The sequence below is a fragment of the Salmo salar genome, chromosome 15 (genome assembly GCF_965601325.2).
Source record: "Salmo salar chromosome 15, fSalSal1, whole genome shotgun sequence".
Taxonomy (NCBI): Eukaryota; Metazoa; Chordata; class Actinopteri; order Salmoniformes; family Salmonidae; genus Salmo; species Salmo salar.
Genome location: NC_138305.1, coordinates 96,271,088 through 96,291,899, shown reverse-complemented (window position 1 = coordinate 96,291,899; position 20,812 = coordinate 96,271,088). Strand labels below are relative to the sequence as shown.

General features: G+C 41.0%; 1 protein-coding gene across 3 annotated transcripts in view; it reads right to left on the bottom strand.

Annotated features, from left to right (window-relative positions):
• Positions 1 to 1,340: 1,340 nt before the first annotated feature.
• Positions 1,341 to 20,812, bottom strand: part of LOC106572627 (nuclear factor of activated T-cells, cytoplasmic 2) — a 53,251-nt gene continuing 33,779 nt past the window's right edge. For all 3 annotated transcript variants that reach the window (XM_014146980.3, XM_014146979.3, XM_014146981.3), the window contains exon 10: positions 1,341 to 4,440. In XM_014146980.3, coding sequence (XP_014002455.2) covers positions 4,385 to 4,440 — 56 coding nt within the window. In that variant the 3' untranslated portion in view covers positions 1,341 to 4,384. The remainder of the gene's footprint in view (positions 4,441 to 20,812) is intronic.

The window sequence follows — 20,812 nt, the reverse complement described above, 5'->3', positions numbered from 1 at the left end:
CTATTTTACACCGAACCCAAACTGGCTGCGCGCGTGCGCCATCGTGCATAAATGTATTTTGTCCCCCCACACCAAACGCGGTCACGACACGCACGTTAAAATATCAAAACAAACTCTGAACCAATTATATTAATTTGGGGACAGGTCGAAAAGCATTAAACATTTATGGCAATTTAGCTAGCTAGCTTGCACTTGCTAGCTAATTTGTCCTTTTTAGCTAGCTTGCTGTTGCTAGCTAATTTGTCCTGGGATATAAACATTGAGTTATTTTACCTGAAATGCACAAGGTCCTCTACTCCGCCAATTAATCCACACATAAAACAGTGAACCGAATCGTTTCTAGTCATCTCTCCTCCTTCCAAGCTTTTTCTTCTCTTGACTTTATATTGTGATTGGCAAATTTCATAAATTAGGTGCATTGCCACTGACCTCATTCGTCTTTCAATCACCCACGTGTGTATAACCAATGAGGAGATGGCACGTGGGTACCTGCTTCTATAAACCAATGAGGAGATGGGAGAGGCAGGACTTGCAGCGCGATCTGTGTCAGAAAAAGTACTGACTTCTATTTTAGCCCTTGGCAACGCAGACGCTCGTTGGCGCACGCGAGCAGTGTGGGTGCAATAATTGAATAATATAGATTTCAAAATGTATTTTGGAACACTCGCATTGCAAGCGCGAGCGTTACAAAATACATTTTGTGTAGTCAGCCTGTTAGCCCTTTGCAACGCAGACGCTCGTTGGCGTGCGCGAGCAGTGTGGGTGCAATAATTGAATAATATAGATTGCAAAATGTATTTTGCAACGCGAGTGGTGAAGTCAGCCTGTTAGACTTAAGGTTAGATTTTCGGGTTAAGGTTAAGGGTTAGGGAAAATAGGATTCTGAATGGGACTGAATTGTGTGTCCTCACAAGGTTAGTTAAACAAGAATGTGTGTGCGAGGTGTCACTGAGTTTGTCTGTAATAGGTGAAGCTGTGGTAAAAATGTACACGAAGAAAGGATAACAGATATGGTCACCTCATTGATGAGTTAGGCAGGAGGAGGGGGGGGTGAGAGAGGGTTGGGGTACTGTAGCCTAGGTTAAGATATTTCTTTAACCTACTGTAGTATGAGTCACGGACTCTTAGGGTCTGCTGATTTCTATTTTCCCATCACAGTCTAAAGAGAGGCATCAGTGACTATTACCTACTGTAGCTAGCCAACAACCAATAGAGGAAGCAAACATAATAAAAATCATGAAACTGATTTAAACTGATGTTCTGGATAAGGATGACTGAGGTACTGAAATGTACCTTCTGTATGTCAAATGAATTGGAGAAAAACTGTACACAAAAGACAATAACTGTAGAATTCTTTGTTTATGATTCATTGCTAGTTTTAAAATACAAGTTTTGCCTGGAAAAATGGAGATGAAAATGCCACAGTTTTAAGGAAACATACATCTGCTATAGAAGAGAAAACGTACAATACGGATCGTCAAGCAGGATAAAGACTATGGGGAATATGACTGCGTTCATTCAAGATGCACAGCTTTGTTTATAAACTTGTAAGACATCTGAAACTAAAATATAATCTGTTTCTCTAAAGCAAACTTTATTTCAACATCACTTTTAATATAAACGTTTTGACAGCGATATATGGCTTATTACTAAGACACTGGATTAACAAAAATAATGAAAAAGCCAGAAAACAACTGATGCAGTTCATAAAACATACTTTTCTACTATACGCTATAACTACCAATAAAAAAAGAGGACTACCAGAACCATTTATACAGTTGTAAGCAATTATCTATTTACAGTTAAGGGGGGGAAAGCTGTAAAGTTTACATTCAGGATATTTCAAACACACTGTTTGCTGTACATTGGTGTGTTTGCTGTACATTGAGAGAATGGCTCAATTAAAAAAGTCAGATATATTAGCTATTACTATCTATATCTTTCCATAGCACATAAAAACTGATATAAAATATATCATATGAAATTAGTCAAAATGACATATTGAACAGGCAGATTCAGTCTGGATTATTAACTTTTAAATCTTTGTACAATCATAGCAATGGCATATGACTTGGCAATGGTCAGGCATACACTTTTAAAACTATTTGTAAAGAGTTTTTTTTGGGGGGGGGGGGGGGGCAGGGGATCTGATTAAAACATTGAACATCTTTTATTTGATATGTAACAAAACACCTACTTTCTGCACCAATCTCAGCTATCCCTTCTTATAATATAAAAGCACTTTGAGCACTTGCTAGGCCATATACATGCAGTAAATCATATAGATTATTATGCAACACCAATCATTTTGCTCCAAACAGCCTTTTCATGTTTGAATCTACATCAAATACACGTATAATGACAGTGACACTGAACAAGGAAAGCATAGCTCATCTTAGAAATGTGGGATGATCTTGGAAATGTAAGGCACAGTATTACAGTGCAGGTAAGAATACCTGGGATGTTTTGTATAGGCAGGCACTTATTAACACTGCATATACAGCATGTTGTTCATTGTCATTACGAAAAACCTCAAAATTATATTAATTACACAAAATAGAAATAGGTAGGCTATAATATATGTTATACACATATTAACATTTTGCTCTGTTACAACCAAACATGCAACAGATTTGGATAAATGTTACAATCATATAGGCTACTAAGAAATTGGGCACCCATTAGCAAGCATAGAAAGACTATCCCTTTAAGACCTGAATGTAGTCAGATGCATTGTAGACAGCAAACACTCAAAACATTGCCTGCTTAGACAGCTTCAGAAGCTGCTAATTTTGTAATTGCATTTCCCCCTGATCTTTACCTGTGTAAGGATTTAGCATATCATTCTTTGAATATAAGCCCTTTGAGACTACTTCAATATCCAATAATTCATTGAGAAAGGTGAAATACTTTTCTCTAAGCAGTATCATCACTGGCCCAGATGAGGCATCTGGCAAATCCACTGCTTATACTGTAATAAACATTTGAGTTACATTAAGTTCATCACATGACCCAAACACAATGAGGAAAACATTTAAACTATGGAATAAAGACAACACACCATGTAAGAATACACATACACAAAGATTCCCCTACTAAACAGTGCATATAACGTTCAAATTATTTCCTGGGAGGGAACTTCATGTGTTGTGCCGAATTGGTACATAACAACAGAACACAAAAACATGTAGGGAAGAAAATAAAAAATATGGAGAGGTGAAATTACAAGCCAATATTTATTTGGTTATTAGCATGGCAGTGTTCGTCTCCTTTATAGTAGCGAGATGAGATGATCAAAGTAAGCTCAAATTGTATAACACAATACACATATCACAGTGAAATGTTGACATGTTGGCATATTTGATGAATGGTGTCATTGGTAGAATTGTCAACAAGATGGGTAAGAGAGTTACAATTATTTTAAAGGTTTGCATATAGGCAGCGGTGCAAAGTAGTTAAGTAGTACTATAAAGTATGTTTACTTAAGTAGTTTTTTGGGGGGTATCTGTACTTTACTATTTATATTTTTGACAACTGACTTTTACTTCACTACATTTCTAAAGAAAATAATGTACTTTTAATTACATACATTTTCCAAGACACTCAAAAGTACTCGTTACATTTTGAATGCTTAACAGGACAGGAAAATGGTCCTATTCACATACTTATAAAGAGACTCACTAAATACACATGCTTCTTTTGTAAATTATGTCTGGATATCCGTAAATAAAATTTAAAAAAACAAGAAAATAGTTACGTCTGGATTGCTTAACATAAGGATTTTTAAATGATTATTTATACTTTTATTTTTGATACTGAAGTACATTTTAGCAATTACATTTACTTTTGATACTGTATTTAAAACCAAATAATGTTTTACTTTTACTCAAGTAGTATTTTACTGGGTGACTTTCACTTTTACTTAAGTCATTTTCTATTAACGTACAGTATCTTTACTTTTACTCAAGTATGACAATTGGGAACTTTTTCCACCACTGCATATTGGTTTAACAACCAGTACTGTTACAACGACTGCCATGATTGTGACTTGTTTAGGAATGTTCACCCTCTTATTTATTGTACAGAAAAACATCCATTTGAATCCGATAAACCTAAGTAGTAATAAAACAAGGCACAATCTAGTTTCTTTTGGGCCTGAAAACTAAGAAAATTGTCTTTGGCAGAACATTCTTTGGCGTTGGGTAAAAGGCAGAGAATATTTTAGCTGAGAAACAGTTATTTGAAGGAAACGGGCAGAGCAGCCAAACTGCTGGTGGCTGGGGTTGATATACTGTAGGGTTGATATGGAGATGGGCACACAGGGAAGAGGTTCTCATGGCGACGAAGAGTGAGCTGCAGCTGTCCACTTCCTGTTTTCTGTCGTCTATGTCTGACCTCTGGCCTGCACGCCGGTCAGATCCTTCCTTATGATCTCATTTACTGCAGGGAGGAGAAGAGAAACAAATACAGGTTGTTAGTTAGTCAGAGCATCCAAGGTGTTTGATGTAATACTGTGTTTGATGTGTACTGTCATCTGTTCTTCCCAGGCAGCATTTCACAGCTCCAGGGAGGGCAATTTTCATTCCTGGCCTTTTCATATCTCCCTTTCTCTTTCAACAAACACTTACAAAAGGTAAAGTATATTACACAGTAGAAAAGGGCATAACATCTTGACAAAAACATACTGATCCTACAGTAAAACATCACCAAGGGGAACATAACACTAAGTACTACTGATTACTCTGTGTGCAAGTTGGCTGTGGTAGCGATACCAGAAGATGTCACTACAGTGAGCTGCATTGGCACAGAGTGTCCACTAGGAGGACCATAGTGTTCCATTTTACCGCTCTTTTTTTATTCCCCATCATTTCCTGTTGTTCTGCTGACAGCCAGGTGACACAGCACAGCGAGTATAAATGGAAACTTCAGCGTTCTAAAAATAGACTCAGTCAAGTTGTGTGGAGTGCTTACACAGTGTACTCACCACGCCATGTATAAGGTGGGGGAAACACATTTTACACACTTTGCGATGAGATTAAACCTGTCCAAAGTTCAAATGTCAAGGGGTTCTTGTCTGGGAGGTCCATGATAAGGCTAAATATAGACATCTGTATTAAATTCAAATTGCCATCATGAAGTCATTCAGATATTTTACTATTTGAAAAGTCTTCAAACATTGAATGTAGGATTTCCTTTTTAGCTTGCCATGATCTGAGTTTTAATGTATAGGGACTATAACAACATATTTATAGGCCTATTGTGAATGACAAAAAAAAATTATGCCTATACTGTGGCTATAATGGCAAGGTGTCAAACGGAATAATGCGTCTCATTCATAACTAGAACTAGATGTTCACATGAAAATGAAGAGTGATTATATGACCTCACAAAAGCAATGAGAGTGGTAGTGTAGCCGTAACTTACACTGCAGCAGTTTTTGGTTCACATTGACAATGGGGGAAACCTGCAGTAAAGTTAAAGGACTGTCCAGTATGTTGAACATGTACTGTAGTGGAGTCTGTCCAGATAGGCCACATCTTCCGTACTGCAGTCGGTCTGTCTTTATTAGTAACTAACAGCTCCAGCAGGCCTGGAAGCACACTGTGTGTACTGGCACTATGACATAAGAACCTGATGCCATGGCTTCTTGTTTTGACTTTTAGGGAACACATACATTTTAAGACATGTCCAAAATGGAGGGGAAAAAAGTTAGTATGACAGTGACATCATTTGAGCCAAAATGCATTTTATTCATTGATGTAGTATATAAAAGCTGACCATATTCATGTTTACCTGCTGTATACTATATTAGCATGTTTTAAACATTCACAGGGAGGTTGTGTCTCACTTAATACAATAGTTTAATAGAGCAAACTCTGCTAATATGAAGCGTCCTAAGATTGATCATATTTTTATATGATCAATCTTTTTCACTTCAAAGGGATGAATGCGATAATATAGAGTGAGTAAGATTGTAAGCAGCACCATATTATGTATTGTGCGTTGTTTTAGAGTCGGGTTTAGGGGAACTCAATATCCAACAGGCTTTTAGGAGGCCTATTTAAAGGTTGTGATTGTTTTAAATTAAAATGGTTAAAAATATTTAAGAAATTGCTCTTTGCTAAGAAGCTATTTCTCAAGCAAGAATTTGGCAACGACAGTACGGGAGTGGTGTGACTTGGGAGGGCAAAACTGAAAACTTGCTATTTTACCTTTATTTAGCTAGGCAAGACAGTTAAGAACAAATTCTTATTTTCGATGACGGTCTAGGAACAGTGGGTTAACTGCCTTGTTCAGGGGCAGAACAACAGATTTTTACCTTGTCAGCTCGGGGATTCAATCTTGCAACCTTTCGGTTACTAGTCCAACACTCTAACCACTAGGCTACCTGCCGCCCAGCTGTTATCGGCAGAGAGCTTTGGAACTCTTTCTTATCGGTCTATTAACTAATTTATTTCATCAGGCAGCCCAAAAGTCCATCCCACCAAAACAAGCCAAAATTTCAGGCGGTCTTTTCAAACAACTCTCACGCTAAAAGGGCATTATCATAATTTTCACAATTTCACAGTATTATTCCAACCTCATAGCGTGGAAATATATATAAAACACAGGAACATCAAGTTTTGACTGCACTGGGCCTTTAAAGCAGTGATCTATATAGTGGGACAAGGGAAATGGTGTCATCTTTAAACGGCAAGTTAAGCGAACAGACACACTGATCCCTGGCTGAGCATTAGTGTGTACCAAAGTAACCCCCTCAAAGATAAACATAACAGCCCTCACCCCAAACAACTCCAGTTCAACAGATACCACGATGCTGAGGGATACTCAGTGAAACTGGTATCCACTAATACTGGCACCCTGTTTTTTTATGTACAGTTGGAATGAGATAAAACATTCTAAGTTATTGCAAGTCACTGAGTTATTTATCAGATGTGGGAGTTAGAAAGTATTTTGCCTGACAAACAACCCATAAGCTGAGCTAAACCATTGGCAGCTCAGCAAGCTGCAGACCTTCTTATATCATTAAGAGTAGCAGCAAATCTATCCCCCTCCTCCTTTTGACTCCCTCTGATCATCTGCAGATGTGAAAGAGAAATAAACCTTGGCCTTTTATAACAGCTCAACACTAAGCACACTTTATAGAGCAGAGCAGAGCTGCATCTGAAACAGGGAGAGAGGCAAACCAACTAGTGGCCAAACCGGCCCGGGTGCTCCAGCTCTCTCTGCTGTCATCACAACCACAACCTAAACGTCCATGTTTATTTTAGTCTCTAGTGGAATTCCCTTTGACACCTAATGCCTTAAATAAACTTTAATCTCCCCAATGGGGCCACAGGATTTTCCTGAGTATAAAAAGGGGGTTTAGAGAGGCGAGTGGTGCTCCAGAGAAGTTACACAGTAGAGAGCTTTAACGGCGCCTCATGAAGGGTTGGCATGGCCATTTGAGGCTGGCCCAGGGAACACTCAGACTTAACCATACAATAGATGAGTGTCTGGCTTTAGCGTCCTGCGCCAATGAACGTGTTTGTTTACCAACCAGAGGTGGGAGAGAGACACACACAGTACAGTACTGTAGCTGACTCAGTCACTTCACATTGCCTACTGTGAGGTGGGGGAGCGTGTGTGTGTGTGTGTGTGTGTGTGTGTGTGTGTGTGTGTGTGTGTGTGTGTGTGTGTGTGTGTGTGTGTGTGTGTGTGTGTGTGTGTGTGTGTCTGAGAGGGTTGCCTGGGGGACTTTGTTGGCAGCATGAGAAGAATCAACCCACAGAACAAGTGGCATGGGTAGACAGACAGACAGACACCAGACCTGACCACCAGAACTTCTACCTTCAACTGCCAGAGAGCAAATAAGGTGTATGATGTTACACAAGTTTCCATTACACTTGAGTATCAATCATAGCCATTCAGAAGTTAAATTCTCAGAATACAGTATGCTATAACACAGTTTAGTTTCTTAACTCTGGTTCTCTGTATTAGTGTGGGTATGTTGCTATTGTTGTCTTTCCTCTGCCCGCTGGTAAGTGGGACATCAGTGACCTGAAACTAATGTGTGTTCACCAAGCTGTTTTCCTGTGTGCTTTATCTCTGAACGGTAGCTCTCTCTCTCTCCTTCTGCACATTGGAATAATTTCACCTGCTCCACTGCCTTCACCTGCTCCACTGCCTCTGGGGTTAATTCCAGTCAGATTCACTACAGCTACAACATGGAAAGCTGCAGGTACTAGAGTGTGTCCCAACTCCCATCTAGGTTGTGGACAGCATCCTTACAGTATAAGAACGTTGTAGGCCTATATATACACACACACAAAGCCCCTAGCTTCTGATAAAGGCCTTTTGAGTACAGTATGAACTGTGAAGTTCATTCCATGTTTTGATTTTACTCATAGTGAAATACATGACTTTCTTCTATTGTCCTTGACCTCTGTGACACCACAGAGCAGCGCTACCCCGATGACACAGTTCTAGAATCTAAACCACTGAGTCATGATGCGCCAGAGTTGAACACTTTAAAAATGAGCAAGGTGTGAAAGACACTCAAGAGTGACTCATTTGAAAATTGTATTTCTCAGAAAACATCTTTGTGATGTTCAAATAAATGAATGTTTTGGGCATAAAACACAACTTGACATCTTAGTAGAGAAAGACCAACGGGGCTTTCTGCATTGCCCTGTCTTCCTGTGCTGTGTTTGAACTTTGAAGGGAAGGTTTGAAGGTGAGGCAAGGGAGGCACATGTCCTATTCCATTTCTACAGCTACTGTACATAACTACCACTTGTATTGGGTGGGTGGATTCATACCCTATACAACATAACTGATGGATGTTTCTGAGTAAAAAGATTCTTCCGATGCTCTGTCTCAAAGTGCACCTAGAGTTGTACCTTTTTGAAATATTATATAAAGGTGTCCTCCCACTCTGCCTAGAGCGGGTGAAAATGCGCTACGGTGAGAAAATGTCATTACCTTATGTTATAAAATACATTGTACCAAGACACATATGATTGTTCATGTTCTGAATCATTCAGTGGGGTCTTTCTCTAACATATCATTAACATTATATCCATAAATCAGATTTCGTAACCTAATACTTATGATAATAACCACCGAGCTCTGTTGACATAACGATGCAGGTTTCTCCTAACAATGTTTGAGGATTGTACATTTTGTGGTCGTCGTCCTAAAAGTTGTTTCCGCGGGTCGCAAAAAGCTACATAAGCATGACACGAGCTGAATTAAATGTAAAATGTTTTGAAAATATACGCTCAGTGCTCCGTTGACATTTCACAGGGATACGCTTGTTTTTTTTTTAGAAATCTTCTAAAAAGAACAGGAATTTCAAATTAATTTCAAAAACTGTATACTAAAATATGAAAATACATGTCTCAATATCCATCTTAACTTTGTATTGTTTTATGTCCTGCGGATTTGAGAAGAAAGAGGACGAGTTCAACGGGAAAGTAATCCTGTCAGGTAGCCAGTAGCCTTAATTCTAGCAGAGAATCCAGCCTGAATGACCCGAGAATCCAGCCTAACTGACCCGATGCAATTTTCCAGATTTTTGACCCCTCTTTTTCTCTGGCCTGCATTGAGTTAGTCACCCTAATTCTGTCCATCCTACAAGGGTAAACACTCCAATAACTTTTGAACCGATTATGATAGAGACATGAGGGTTGGACCATTGGTTTTCTTAGAGTATTGTCTAAACAATTACAATTATTTTACCCATTGGTCAAAATATACATTTTTTGATTAGACACCCTATATTATATCAATGATTCAAATTAAATCACATTTTATTCGTCACACGCGCCAAATACAACAGATGTAGACCTTACCGTGAAATGCTTACTTACAAGCCCTTAACCAACAATGCAGTTTTAAGAAAAATAAGAGTTAAGAAAGGTATTATGTACATGTAGGTAGGGGTAAGGCGGAGCAGTTGCCATACCAGGTGCTGATGCAACCACTCAGAATGCTCTTGATGGTGCAGCTTTAGAACTTTTTGAGGATCTGAGGACCCATGCCAAAACTTTTCAGTCTCCTGTGAAGGGAATAGGCATTGTCGTGCCCTCTTCACGACTGTTGTTGGTGATGTGGACACCAAGGAACTTGAAACTCTCAACCTGCTCCACTACAGCCCCATCGATGAGAATGGGGGTGTTCCTTGGCCCTCCTTTTCCTGTAGTCCAGGATCATCTCCTTTGTCTTGATCACATTGAGGGAGAGGTTGTTGTCCTGGCACCACACTTCTAGGTCTCTAACCTCCTCCCTATAGGCTGTCTCATTGTTGTCAGTGATCAGGCCTACCACTTTTGTGTCATTGGCAAACTTAATGGGTGAACAGAGAGTACAGGAGGGGACTAAGCACACACCCCTGAAGGGACCCCGTGGCAGATGTGCTGTTGCCTACCCTACCACCTGGGAGCGGTCCATCAGGAAGTCTAGGATCCAGTTGCAGAGGGAGGTGTTTAGTCCCAGGGTCCTTAGCTTAGTGATGAGCTTTGAGGGCACTATGGTGTTGACTACAGCTCAGCGTTCAATGAACAGCATTCTCACGTAGGTGTTCCTTTTGTCCAGGTGGGAAAAGGCAGTGTTGAGTGCAATAGAGATTGCGTCATCTGTGCATCTGTTGGGTGGTATGCAGATTGGATTGGGTCTAAGGTTTCTGGAATGATGGTGTTGTGAGCCATGACCAGCCTTTCAAAGCACTTTATTTGCTACAAACGTGAGTGCTACGGGTCGGTAGTCAGTTAGGCAGGTTACCTTGGTGTTCTTGGGCACAGGGACTTTGATGGTCTGCTTGAAACATAGGTATTACAGCCTCGGCCAGGGACAGGTTGAAAATGTCAGTGAAGACACTTGTCAGTTGGTCAGTGCATGCTTGGAGTACACGTCCTGGTAATCTATCTGGCCCTGCGGCCTTCTGAATGTCGACCTTTTTTAAAGGGCTTACTCACATTGGCTACGGCGAATGTGATAACACAGTTGTCCAGAACAGCTGGTGCTCTCATGCATGCTTCAGTGTTGCTTGCCTCGAATTGTGCATAGAAGTCATTTAGCTCATCTGGTAGGCTTGTGTCACTGGATAGGATTCAATCTTAGTCCTGTATTTATGCTTTGCCTGTTCGATGGTTCAACTGAGGGCATAGAGGGCTTTCTTATAAGTTTTCGGGTTTGAGTCCCGCTCCTTGAAAGCGGCAGCTCTACCTTTTAGCTCATTGCGGATGTTAACTGTAATCCGTGGCTTCTAGTTTGGGTATGTACGTACGGTCACTGTGGGGACAACGTCATCGATGCACTTATTGATGAAGCCAGTGACTGATGTGGTATACTCCTCAATGCCATTGGAACATATTCCAGTCTATGCTAGCAAAACAGTCCCGTAGTTTAGCATCTGCGTAATCTGACCACTTCCGTATTGAGCGAGTCACTGGTACTTCCTGCTTTAGTTTTTGCTTGTGAGCAGGAATCAGGAGGATATAATTATGGTCAGATTTGCCAAATGGAGGGCAAGGGAGAGCTTTGTACGCATCTCTGTGTGTGGAGTAAAGGTGGTCTAGATTTCTTACCCCTCGTTGCACATGTAACATGCTGGTAGAACGGATTTAAGTTGCCTTGCATTAAAGTCCCCAGCCACTAGGAGTGCCACCTCTGGATGAGCATTTTCTTGTTTGCTTATGGCTTTATACAGCTCGTTGAGTGCGGAATTAGAGCCAGCATCGGTTTGTGTTAAATAGACAGCTACAAAAAAATATAGATGATAACTCTTGGTAAATAGTGTGGTCTACAGCTTATCATGAGATACTCGACCTCAGGTGAGGAAAACCTTGATACTTACTTAATATTGGATTTTTCCACCAGCTGTTATTGACAAATAGACACAGACCACCACCCCTTGTCTTACCGGAGGCAGCTGTTCTGTCTTGCCGATGCATGGAAAACTCAGCCAACTATATATTTTCCATGTCGTCGTTCAGCCACGACTCGGTGAAACATAAGATACTACAGTTTTTAATGTCCCATTGGTAGGATAGTCTTGAACAGAGCTCATCAAGTTTATTCTCCAATGATTGGACAATGGCCAATAAGAAGGATGGTAGAGGTGGGTTACCCACTCACTGAAGAATTCTCACAGGGCACTCAGACCTGCGTCCCCTGTATCCGTCTTCTCTTCACGTGAATGACAGGGATTTGGGCCTGGTCGGGTATCTGGAGTAAGTCCAGTTTGAGGTGACTAATCGATGTTCTGATATCCAGAAACTCTTGTCGGTCATAAGAGACGGTGGCAGAAACATTATGTACAATATAAGTTACAAATAACGCAAAAAAAAAGCACAATTGGTTAGGAGCCATTATTATGTCGTCTTTATTGCTTTAGAAGCTTTACATAATGTGTTCTGAATGTATTATTTACAATGCTTTGGGATTAAAGAGGGCACTTAAATGTAGTACTTGTGAATTCCCCAATTAATATTTTTTATGAGATTTCCAGGAAGATGGTGAATTGTTCTTGTAGCTAACAGAATAAAGGGAAGGCATTACATGGAGGGATCTTGGTAGGGAGCTCTGAGATCAACACCTTGATGTTAGGGAGGAGGATCAAACACAGTCCAACCAGTATGACTCTCCCAGTTACTCTGTGTTAACCTGTCTGGGCTAGGGGGCAGTATTTTCATGGCCGGATGAAAAACGTACCCAATTTAAACAGGTTACTACTCTGGCCCAGAAACTAGAATATGCATATTATTAGTAGATTTGGATAGAAAACACTGACGTTTCTAAAACTGTTTGAATGGTGTCTGTGAGTATAACATAACTCATATGGCAGGCAAAAACCTGAGAAGATTCCAAGCAGGAAGTGGAAAGTCTGAGAATTGTAGTTCTTCTTTTGATTCTCTATCAAAACTACAGTGTCTGTGGGGGACGTTGCACTTCCTAAGGCTTCCATTGGCTGTCTAAAGCCTTCAGAATGTGGTTTGAGCATTTTCCTGTCACTGGGCAGATAATAGGAGCTCAGTTTCTGAGTGGACTGCCTGGCAACAAAGGGATTGAATATGCACGGTCACGTGAGCACGCCATTCCTCCTTTTTCTTCTTGAATGAATACGCCATTGTCCGATTGGAATATTATCGCAATTTTACGTTAAAAATACCATAAAGATTGATTTTAAACAGCGTTTGACATGCTTCTAAGTACGGTAATGGAACATTTTGACTTTTCGTCTCTCGTTCCGCGCGTTATGTCTTTGGATAAGTGATCTGTATGCACGAACAAAACAGAGGTATTTGTACATAAATATGGATCATTTCGAACAAAAACAACATTTCTTGTGGAAGTAGCAGTCCTGGGAGTGCATTCTGACGAAGATCAGCAAAGGTAAGAGCATATTTCTAATACTAATTCTGAGTTTAGGTTGCCCCGAACTTGGCAGGTGTCTGAATAGCTCACCGTGATGGCTGAGCTATGTACTCAGAATTTTGAAAAATGTGCTTTCTCCGTAAAGCCATTTTAAAATCTGACACAGCGGTTGCATCCAGGAGTAGTCTATCTATAATTCTTAAAATAATTGTTATATATTTTGTCAACGTTTATGATAAGTATTTTTGTAAATTGATGTGCACATTCACCGGACGTTTTGGTGGGAATACATTTTCTGAACATCACGCGCCAATGTAAAATGCTGTTTTTGGATATAAATATGAACTTTATTGAACAAAACATGCATGTATTGTGTAACATAATGTCCTAGGAGTGTCATCTGATGAAGATCGTCAAAGGCTAGTGCTTCATTTAGCTGCGTTTTGGGTTTTATTGACACATGTCCTTGCTTGGAAAATGGCTGTGTGATTACTTTTGTCTATGTACTCTCCTAACAATCTAATGTTTTGCTTTCGCTGTAAAGCCTTTTTGAAATTGGACAATGTGGTTAGATTTACGAGAAGTTTCTTTAAAATGGTGTAAAATAGTTTTAAAATAGTTTGAGAAAGTTGAATTATGACAGTTGTTTTTGAATTTTCCGCCCTGACATTTCACTGGCTGTGTCCCGCAGGTGGGACGGTGGCGTCCCACCTAGCCCATAGAAGTTAATTCAGAAACAGTAAATGCTGTTGCTGTTTACTGAGGGAAACACTATTAGGCCATCCAAAACTAAATTCCACTCCTGTACCCTTTATTTCAGTTATATTTTTTCCATCTGAACTCGGTCCCTTCCCTCTTCCTGCTGCTGCCTTTCTCCCGACTCCCACACTTAGAGCTATCTTACGGAGATCAGGCTGGATTTTATGGAAGAGAGCAGCTGCGAATAGGAATTTATTGTGCCAGATTGGCAGAATCCCGGGCAGGAGATGGAAAAAAGCAAATCCTCCAGTGGGTTCCCCCACAGAATTGAGGGGTGTGGGGCCAAGGAGAAACCCTGGCCAAGTACAACAAACAAAGAGGCTTTCCCCGGATCTCCGAGGCAGCCCGTTCCACTGTTTGACAATGGTTGCCATGGAACTTGTTTTTCAGATCATAACAGTGTCAACATCTCCAGGCGATTGGTCAGGAGAGCTGGCTGCTGCCTTTTTCCTTTTTTAGTGTAATTTGACAGTTGTGGCTGCTTTGTGTGATATGTTGTCTCTACCTTGCCCTATGTGCTGTTGTCTGTGCCCAATAATGTTTGTACCATGTTGTGTGTTGCTACCATGTTGTTGTTATGTTGTGTTGCTACCATGCTGTGTTGTCATGTGTTGCTGCCTTGCTATGTTGTTGTCTTAGGTCTCTCTTTATGTAGTGTTGTGTTGTCTCTTGTCGTGATGTGTGTTTAGTCCTTTATTAATGTTTTTTTTTTTTTATCCCAGGCCCCCGTCCCCGCAGGAGGCCTTTTGCCTTTTGGTAGGCTGTCATTGTAAATAGGAATTTGTTCTTAACTGACTTGCCTAGTTAAATAAATCAAATAAATAAAATACATTTAATGATATGTGGCGATGCCAGAGAAACCCATCTCTCTCTCTGACAGGGTTGTGGTGAACTGAACCACAGGGTTGTCAGGTCCTTCAGACCACAGATCACCAGGGTTACAACCCTTCAACATGGTCTGGGAGCTGCCGTGAGACTGACGAGGACTAGCTACCTACCTCACCATCCCAACCAGAGGTTTAAAAGGTCAACATCATCATCAGGTCTGGCGATCACACTGTAACAACATGTCGTTTGGATTGGAAGGGCCACAACATAATGAATGAGACCATGACTTCTTGATGTGGTCTGTTACTCTGATCTCACAGGGTAATAATATTAATAATGAGGCTGACACGGGTTAAGTATAAATATATGACTCATAATCCATGTTATTTCCACCTTGAGGAACATGCGTAACTACATTTCCTGTCCATTTCCTATTGAGGGGGCGGGGTTGAAAATAAAATCACCTTCATAATAAAACATTTGCAGGTTAACAATAAGATACATTTCCTAATGTGATGAGTAGCCAAGATTCGAGACAAGATTAGGTAACGTTAGTCACTGCAGTCTAAGTTAATTTAACTCATGACTGTTTACAAAACAAAATAGACTGCTGTGGACAGAACAGCGCACATTTCTTTGTAGGTTACTGCATAACCATGTGTGTGTGAGAAAGAGAGAGAAAATGAGAGGGGTGTTGAAATGTAATTAGTAAACACAAGATTGTGCCTATTAAAACTGAGCACAAATGGACAGCTATGTGATCCATCGCAAAGAAAAGATCTCAATCCAGCACCAGTAGGTAGAAAGCGCATCTGCCACTTGAAGGGCCACACCCAATACTGTGTTGCTTGCTAGATAGTGGGCTAGTATGCATACATGTTTGACATGGGCAGGAGCAGGCCTACGAGTCAAGGGCGAGAGAATGCCATGTTCCTTATTTAATATTGTTTTCATTCCCTTTTCGACATCTTTAGAACTGTAAACTAATACAAAATAGAAGTGGAATACTATTTGAGAGCATTCCTCCAGATCATGTGATATTCACCACATTAGTCAAAACAGGAATATTTTACATATGGCTAGAAATTAACAAGGAAATTATCTCAGAGAAAAATGTCCTCATGTCTCCTACCTATACCCCCCCCAACAGAATCCCCATACTTTAACGATGACAGCTTCTCCATCCTAGAGGGGGAGATCAACCATTTCCAGGCCCAGGGACATGGACTAGTCTGTGGCGACCTAAATGCCAGAACTGGACAAGAACCTGACACTCAGCACACAGGGGGACAAACACCTACCTGGAGGTTACAGTGTTCCCTCCCTAATATGCCCCCCTAGACACAACTATAACAACATAACCAACAAACACCGGTCACAAGTCCTGCAGCTCTGTCACACGCTGGGTCTGTACATAGTCCACAGCTCATCCCTTGGCAGTAGTACTGTAGATTACTTTATCACTAACCTCAACTCAGAGTCTCTCAGAGCATTCACAGTCAGCCCACTGACACCCTTATCAGTCTACTTGAACAGAGCAATATTCAACTATGAGGCATCAAAGACAAAGTAACTGAACAATACTAAGACATGCTACAGAAGGAAAGTAGTGTAGAAACCTTCCAAAAAAACTATTAGGCAACAAATTCAATCCCTTTTAGACAACTTCCTGGACAAAACATTTCACTGTAATAGTGAAGGTGTAAACTTGGCAGTAGAAAACCTAAACAGTATATTTAACCTTTCAGCTTCCCTATCAAATCAAAAAAAATATCAAGCAGACAACCTAAGAACATTTTAAACAATGACAAAGGCTTTGATGAAAAATTCAAAAACCTAAGAAGAAATTAAGAAACCAAAAACAAAGACACCTTCACTATTGTGAATCACTAAAATAATACAAAAATACACTACGGAAAAAGAACATCATTTCAGAAATCAGCTCAATGTAATTTAATAATCCATAGAATCTAACCACTTCTGGGAAAATTGGAACACACTAAACAAACAACATGAAGAGTTATCTATCAAAAACAGAGATGTATGGATAAACCACTTCTCCATTCTTTGGCTCTATAACAAAAAAACAACAGCAAAAACATAAATGATCAATAACAAGTCTTAAAATCAGCTATCAAGGACTTCCAGAACCCACTGGATTTTCCAATTATATTGAATGAACTACAGGACAAAATACAAACCTTCCAATCCAAAAAGGCCTGTGGCGTTGATGTTATCCTAAATGAAATGATGAAATATACAGACCACAAATTCCAATTGGCTACACTTAAACTCTTTAACATCATCCTTAGCTCTGGCATCTCCCCCAATACTTGGAACCAAGGACTGATCCCTCCAATCCACAAAAGTAGAGACAAATTTAACCCTAATAACTTCGGTGGGATATGTGTCAACAGCAACCTTGGGAAAATCCTCTGCATTATCATTGACAGCAAACTCGTACATTTCCTCAGTGAAATCAATGTACTGAGCAAATGTCAAATTAATTTTACCAAATTACTATACGACAGACCACGTATTCACCCTGCACACTCTAATTGGCAAAAAACAAAAAAACAAAGGAAAAGTCTTCTCATGCTTTGTTGATTTCAAAAAAGCTTTTGACTCAATTTGGCATGAGGGTCTGCAATACAAATTGATGGAAAGTGGTTTTGGGGGAAAAACAAGTGTGCAAATCTAACAAGTGTGCAGTTAAAATGGGCAATAAACACACATTTCTTACCACTGGGCCGTGGGTGAGACAGGGATGTAGCTTGAGCCCAACCCTCTTCAACATATGTATCAACGAATTGGCGAGGGCACTAGAACAGCCTGCAGCTCCCGGCCTCACCCTACTAGAATCTGAAGTCAAATGTCTACTGTTTGCTGATGATCTGGTGCTTCTCTCCAGTATCTTCTGCACAGATTCTGCCAGACCCGGGCCCTGACAGTAAATCTCAGTAAGACAAAAATAATGGTGTTCTGAAAAAGGTCCAGTTGCCATGGACCACAAATACAAATTCAATCTAGACACCGTTGCTCTGGAGCACACAAACAACTATACCTACCTTGGCCTAAACATCAGCACCACAAGTAACTTCCACAAAGCTGTGAATGATCTGAGAGACAAGGCAAGAACGGCCTTCTATGCCATCAAAAGGAACATAAAATTCAAAATCCCAATTAGGATCAGTTACTTGAATCAGTTATAGAACCCATTGCCCTTCATGGTTAGTATCCAAGATGGCGTAGCAGTCAGACGTCTTTGTCCTTCGTCTTGTCGCGTCCCATGTGTATATATATATTTACATCTTTTCTTCGCATATCTTTTAATATATTTTTTTCTAAAAACTCAACCTCAAAACACTCTCCTGCAACCCACCTTACCAATTAAAAAAAAGAAAGTATTATTTACCTCAAATCTGAAATCCACAACAGAAGCTAGCCAGCGGTTAGCCAGAGGTTGGCCAGTTCACTGGGGCGGTGTTGCAATCTACTGCAGAGAGAGCCTGCAGAGTTCTGTCCTACTATCCAGGTCTGTACCCAAACAATTTGAACTTATACTTTTAAAAATCCATCTCTAAAAACAAGTTTCTCACTGTTGCCGCCTGCTATAGACCACCCTCTGCCCCCAGCTGTGCTCTGGACACCATATGTGAACTGATAGCCTCCCATATATCTTCAGAGCTCGTGCTGCTAGGTGACCTAAACTGGGACATGCTTAACACCCCAGCCATCCTACAATCTAAGCTTGATGCCCTCAATCTCACAGAAATGATCAATGAACCTACCAGGTACCAGCCCAAAGCCGTAAACACGGGCACCCTCATAGATATCATCCTAACCAACTTGCCCTCTAAATACACCTCTGCTGTTTTCAACCAAGATCTCAGCGATCACTGCCTCATTGCCTGCATCCGTAATGGGTCAGCGGTCAAACGACCTCCACTCATCACTGTCAAACGCTCCCTGAAACATTTCAGCGAGCAAGCCTTTCTAATCGACCTGGCCCGGGTATCCTGGAAGGATATTGACCTCATCCCATCAGTAGAGGATGCCTGGTTATTTTTTTATTTTTTTTATTTTTCTAAATGCCTTCCTCACCATCTTAAATAAGCATGCCCCATTCAAGAAATGTAGAACCAGGAACAGATATAGCCCTTGGTTCTCTCCAGACCTGACTGCCCTTAACCAACACAAAAACATCCTGTGGCGTTCTGCATTAGCATCGAACAGCCCCCGTGATATGCAACTTTTCAGGGAAGATAGAAACCAATATACACAGGCAGTTAGAAAAGCCAAGGCTAGCTTTTTCAAGCAGAAATTTGCTTCCTGCAACACAAACTCAAAAGTTCTGGGACATTGTAAAGTCCATGAAGAATAAGAACACCTCCTCCCAGCTGCCCACTGCACTGAGGATAGGAAACTCTGTCACCTCCGATAAATCCACTATAATTGAGAATTTCAATAAGCATTTTTCTACGGCTGGCCATGCTTTCCACCTGGCTACCCCTACCGCGGTCAACAGCATTGCACCCCCCACAGCTACTCGCCCAAACCTTCCCCATTTCTCCTTCTCCCAAATCCAGTCAGCTGATGTTCTGAAAGAGCTGCAAAATCTGGACCCCTACAAATCAGCCGGGCTAGACAATCTGGACCCTTTCTTTCTAAAATTATCTGCCGAAATTGTTGCAACCCCTATTACTAGCCTGTTCAACCTCTCTTTCGCGTCGTCTTAGTTTCCAAAAGATTGGAAAGAAACTGCTGTCATCCCCCTCTTCAAAGGAGGGGATACTCTTGACCCAAACTGCTACAGACCTATATCTATCCTACACTGCCTTTCTAAGGTCTTCAAAAGCCAAGTCAACAAACAGACTACTGACCATTTCGAATCCCACCGCACCTTCTCTGATATGCAATCTGGTTTCAGAGCTGGTCATGGGTGCACCTCAGCCACGCTCAAGGTCCTAAACGATATCGTAACCGCCATCGATAAGAAACAATACTGTGCTGCCGTATTCATTGACCTGGCCAAGGCTTTCGACTCTGTCAATCACCACATCCTCATCGGCAGACTCAATAGCCTTGGTTTCTCAAATGATTGCCTCGCCTGGTTCACCAACTACTCTGATAGAGTTCAATGTGTCAAATCGGATGGCCTGTTGTCAGGGCCTCTGCTAGTCTCTATGGGGGTGCCACAGGGTTCAATTCTTGGGCCAACTCTTTTCTCTGTATACATGAATGATGTCGCTCTTGCTGCTGGTGAGTCTCTGATCCACCTCTACGCAGACGACACCATTCTGTATACTTCTGGCCCTTCTTTGGACACTGTGTTAACCCTCCAGACGAGCTTCAATGCCGTACAACTCTCCTTCCGTGGCCTCCAACTGCTCTTAAATACAAGTAAAACTAAATGCATGCTCTTCAACCGATCGCTGCCCGCACCTGCCCGCCCATCCAGCATCACTACTCTGGACGGTTCTGACTTAGAATATGTGGACAACTACAAATACCTAGGTGTCTGGTTAGACTGTAAGCTCTCCTTCCAGACTCACATCAAACATCTCCAATCCAAAGTTAAATCTAGAATTGGCTTCCTATTTCGCAACAAAGCATCCTTCACTCATGCTGCCAAACATACCCTCGTAAAACTGACCATCCTACCGATCCTCGACTTCGGTGATGTCATTTACAAAATAGCCTCCAATACCCTACTCAATAAACTGGATGCAGTCTATCACAGTGCCATCAGTTTTGTCACCAAAGCCCCATATACTACCCACCACTGCGACCTGTACACTCTCGTTGGCTGGCCCTCGCTTCATACTCATCGCCAAACCCACTGGCTCCAGGTCATCTACAAGAC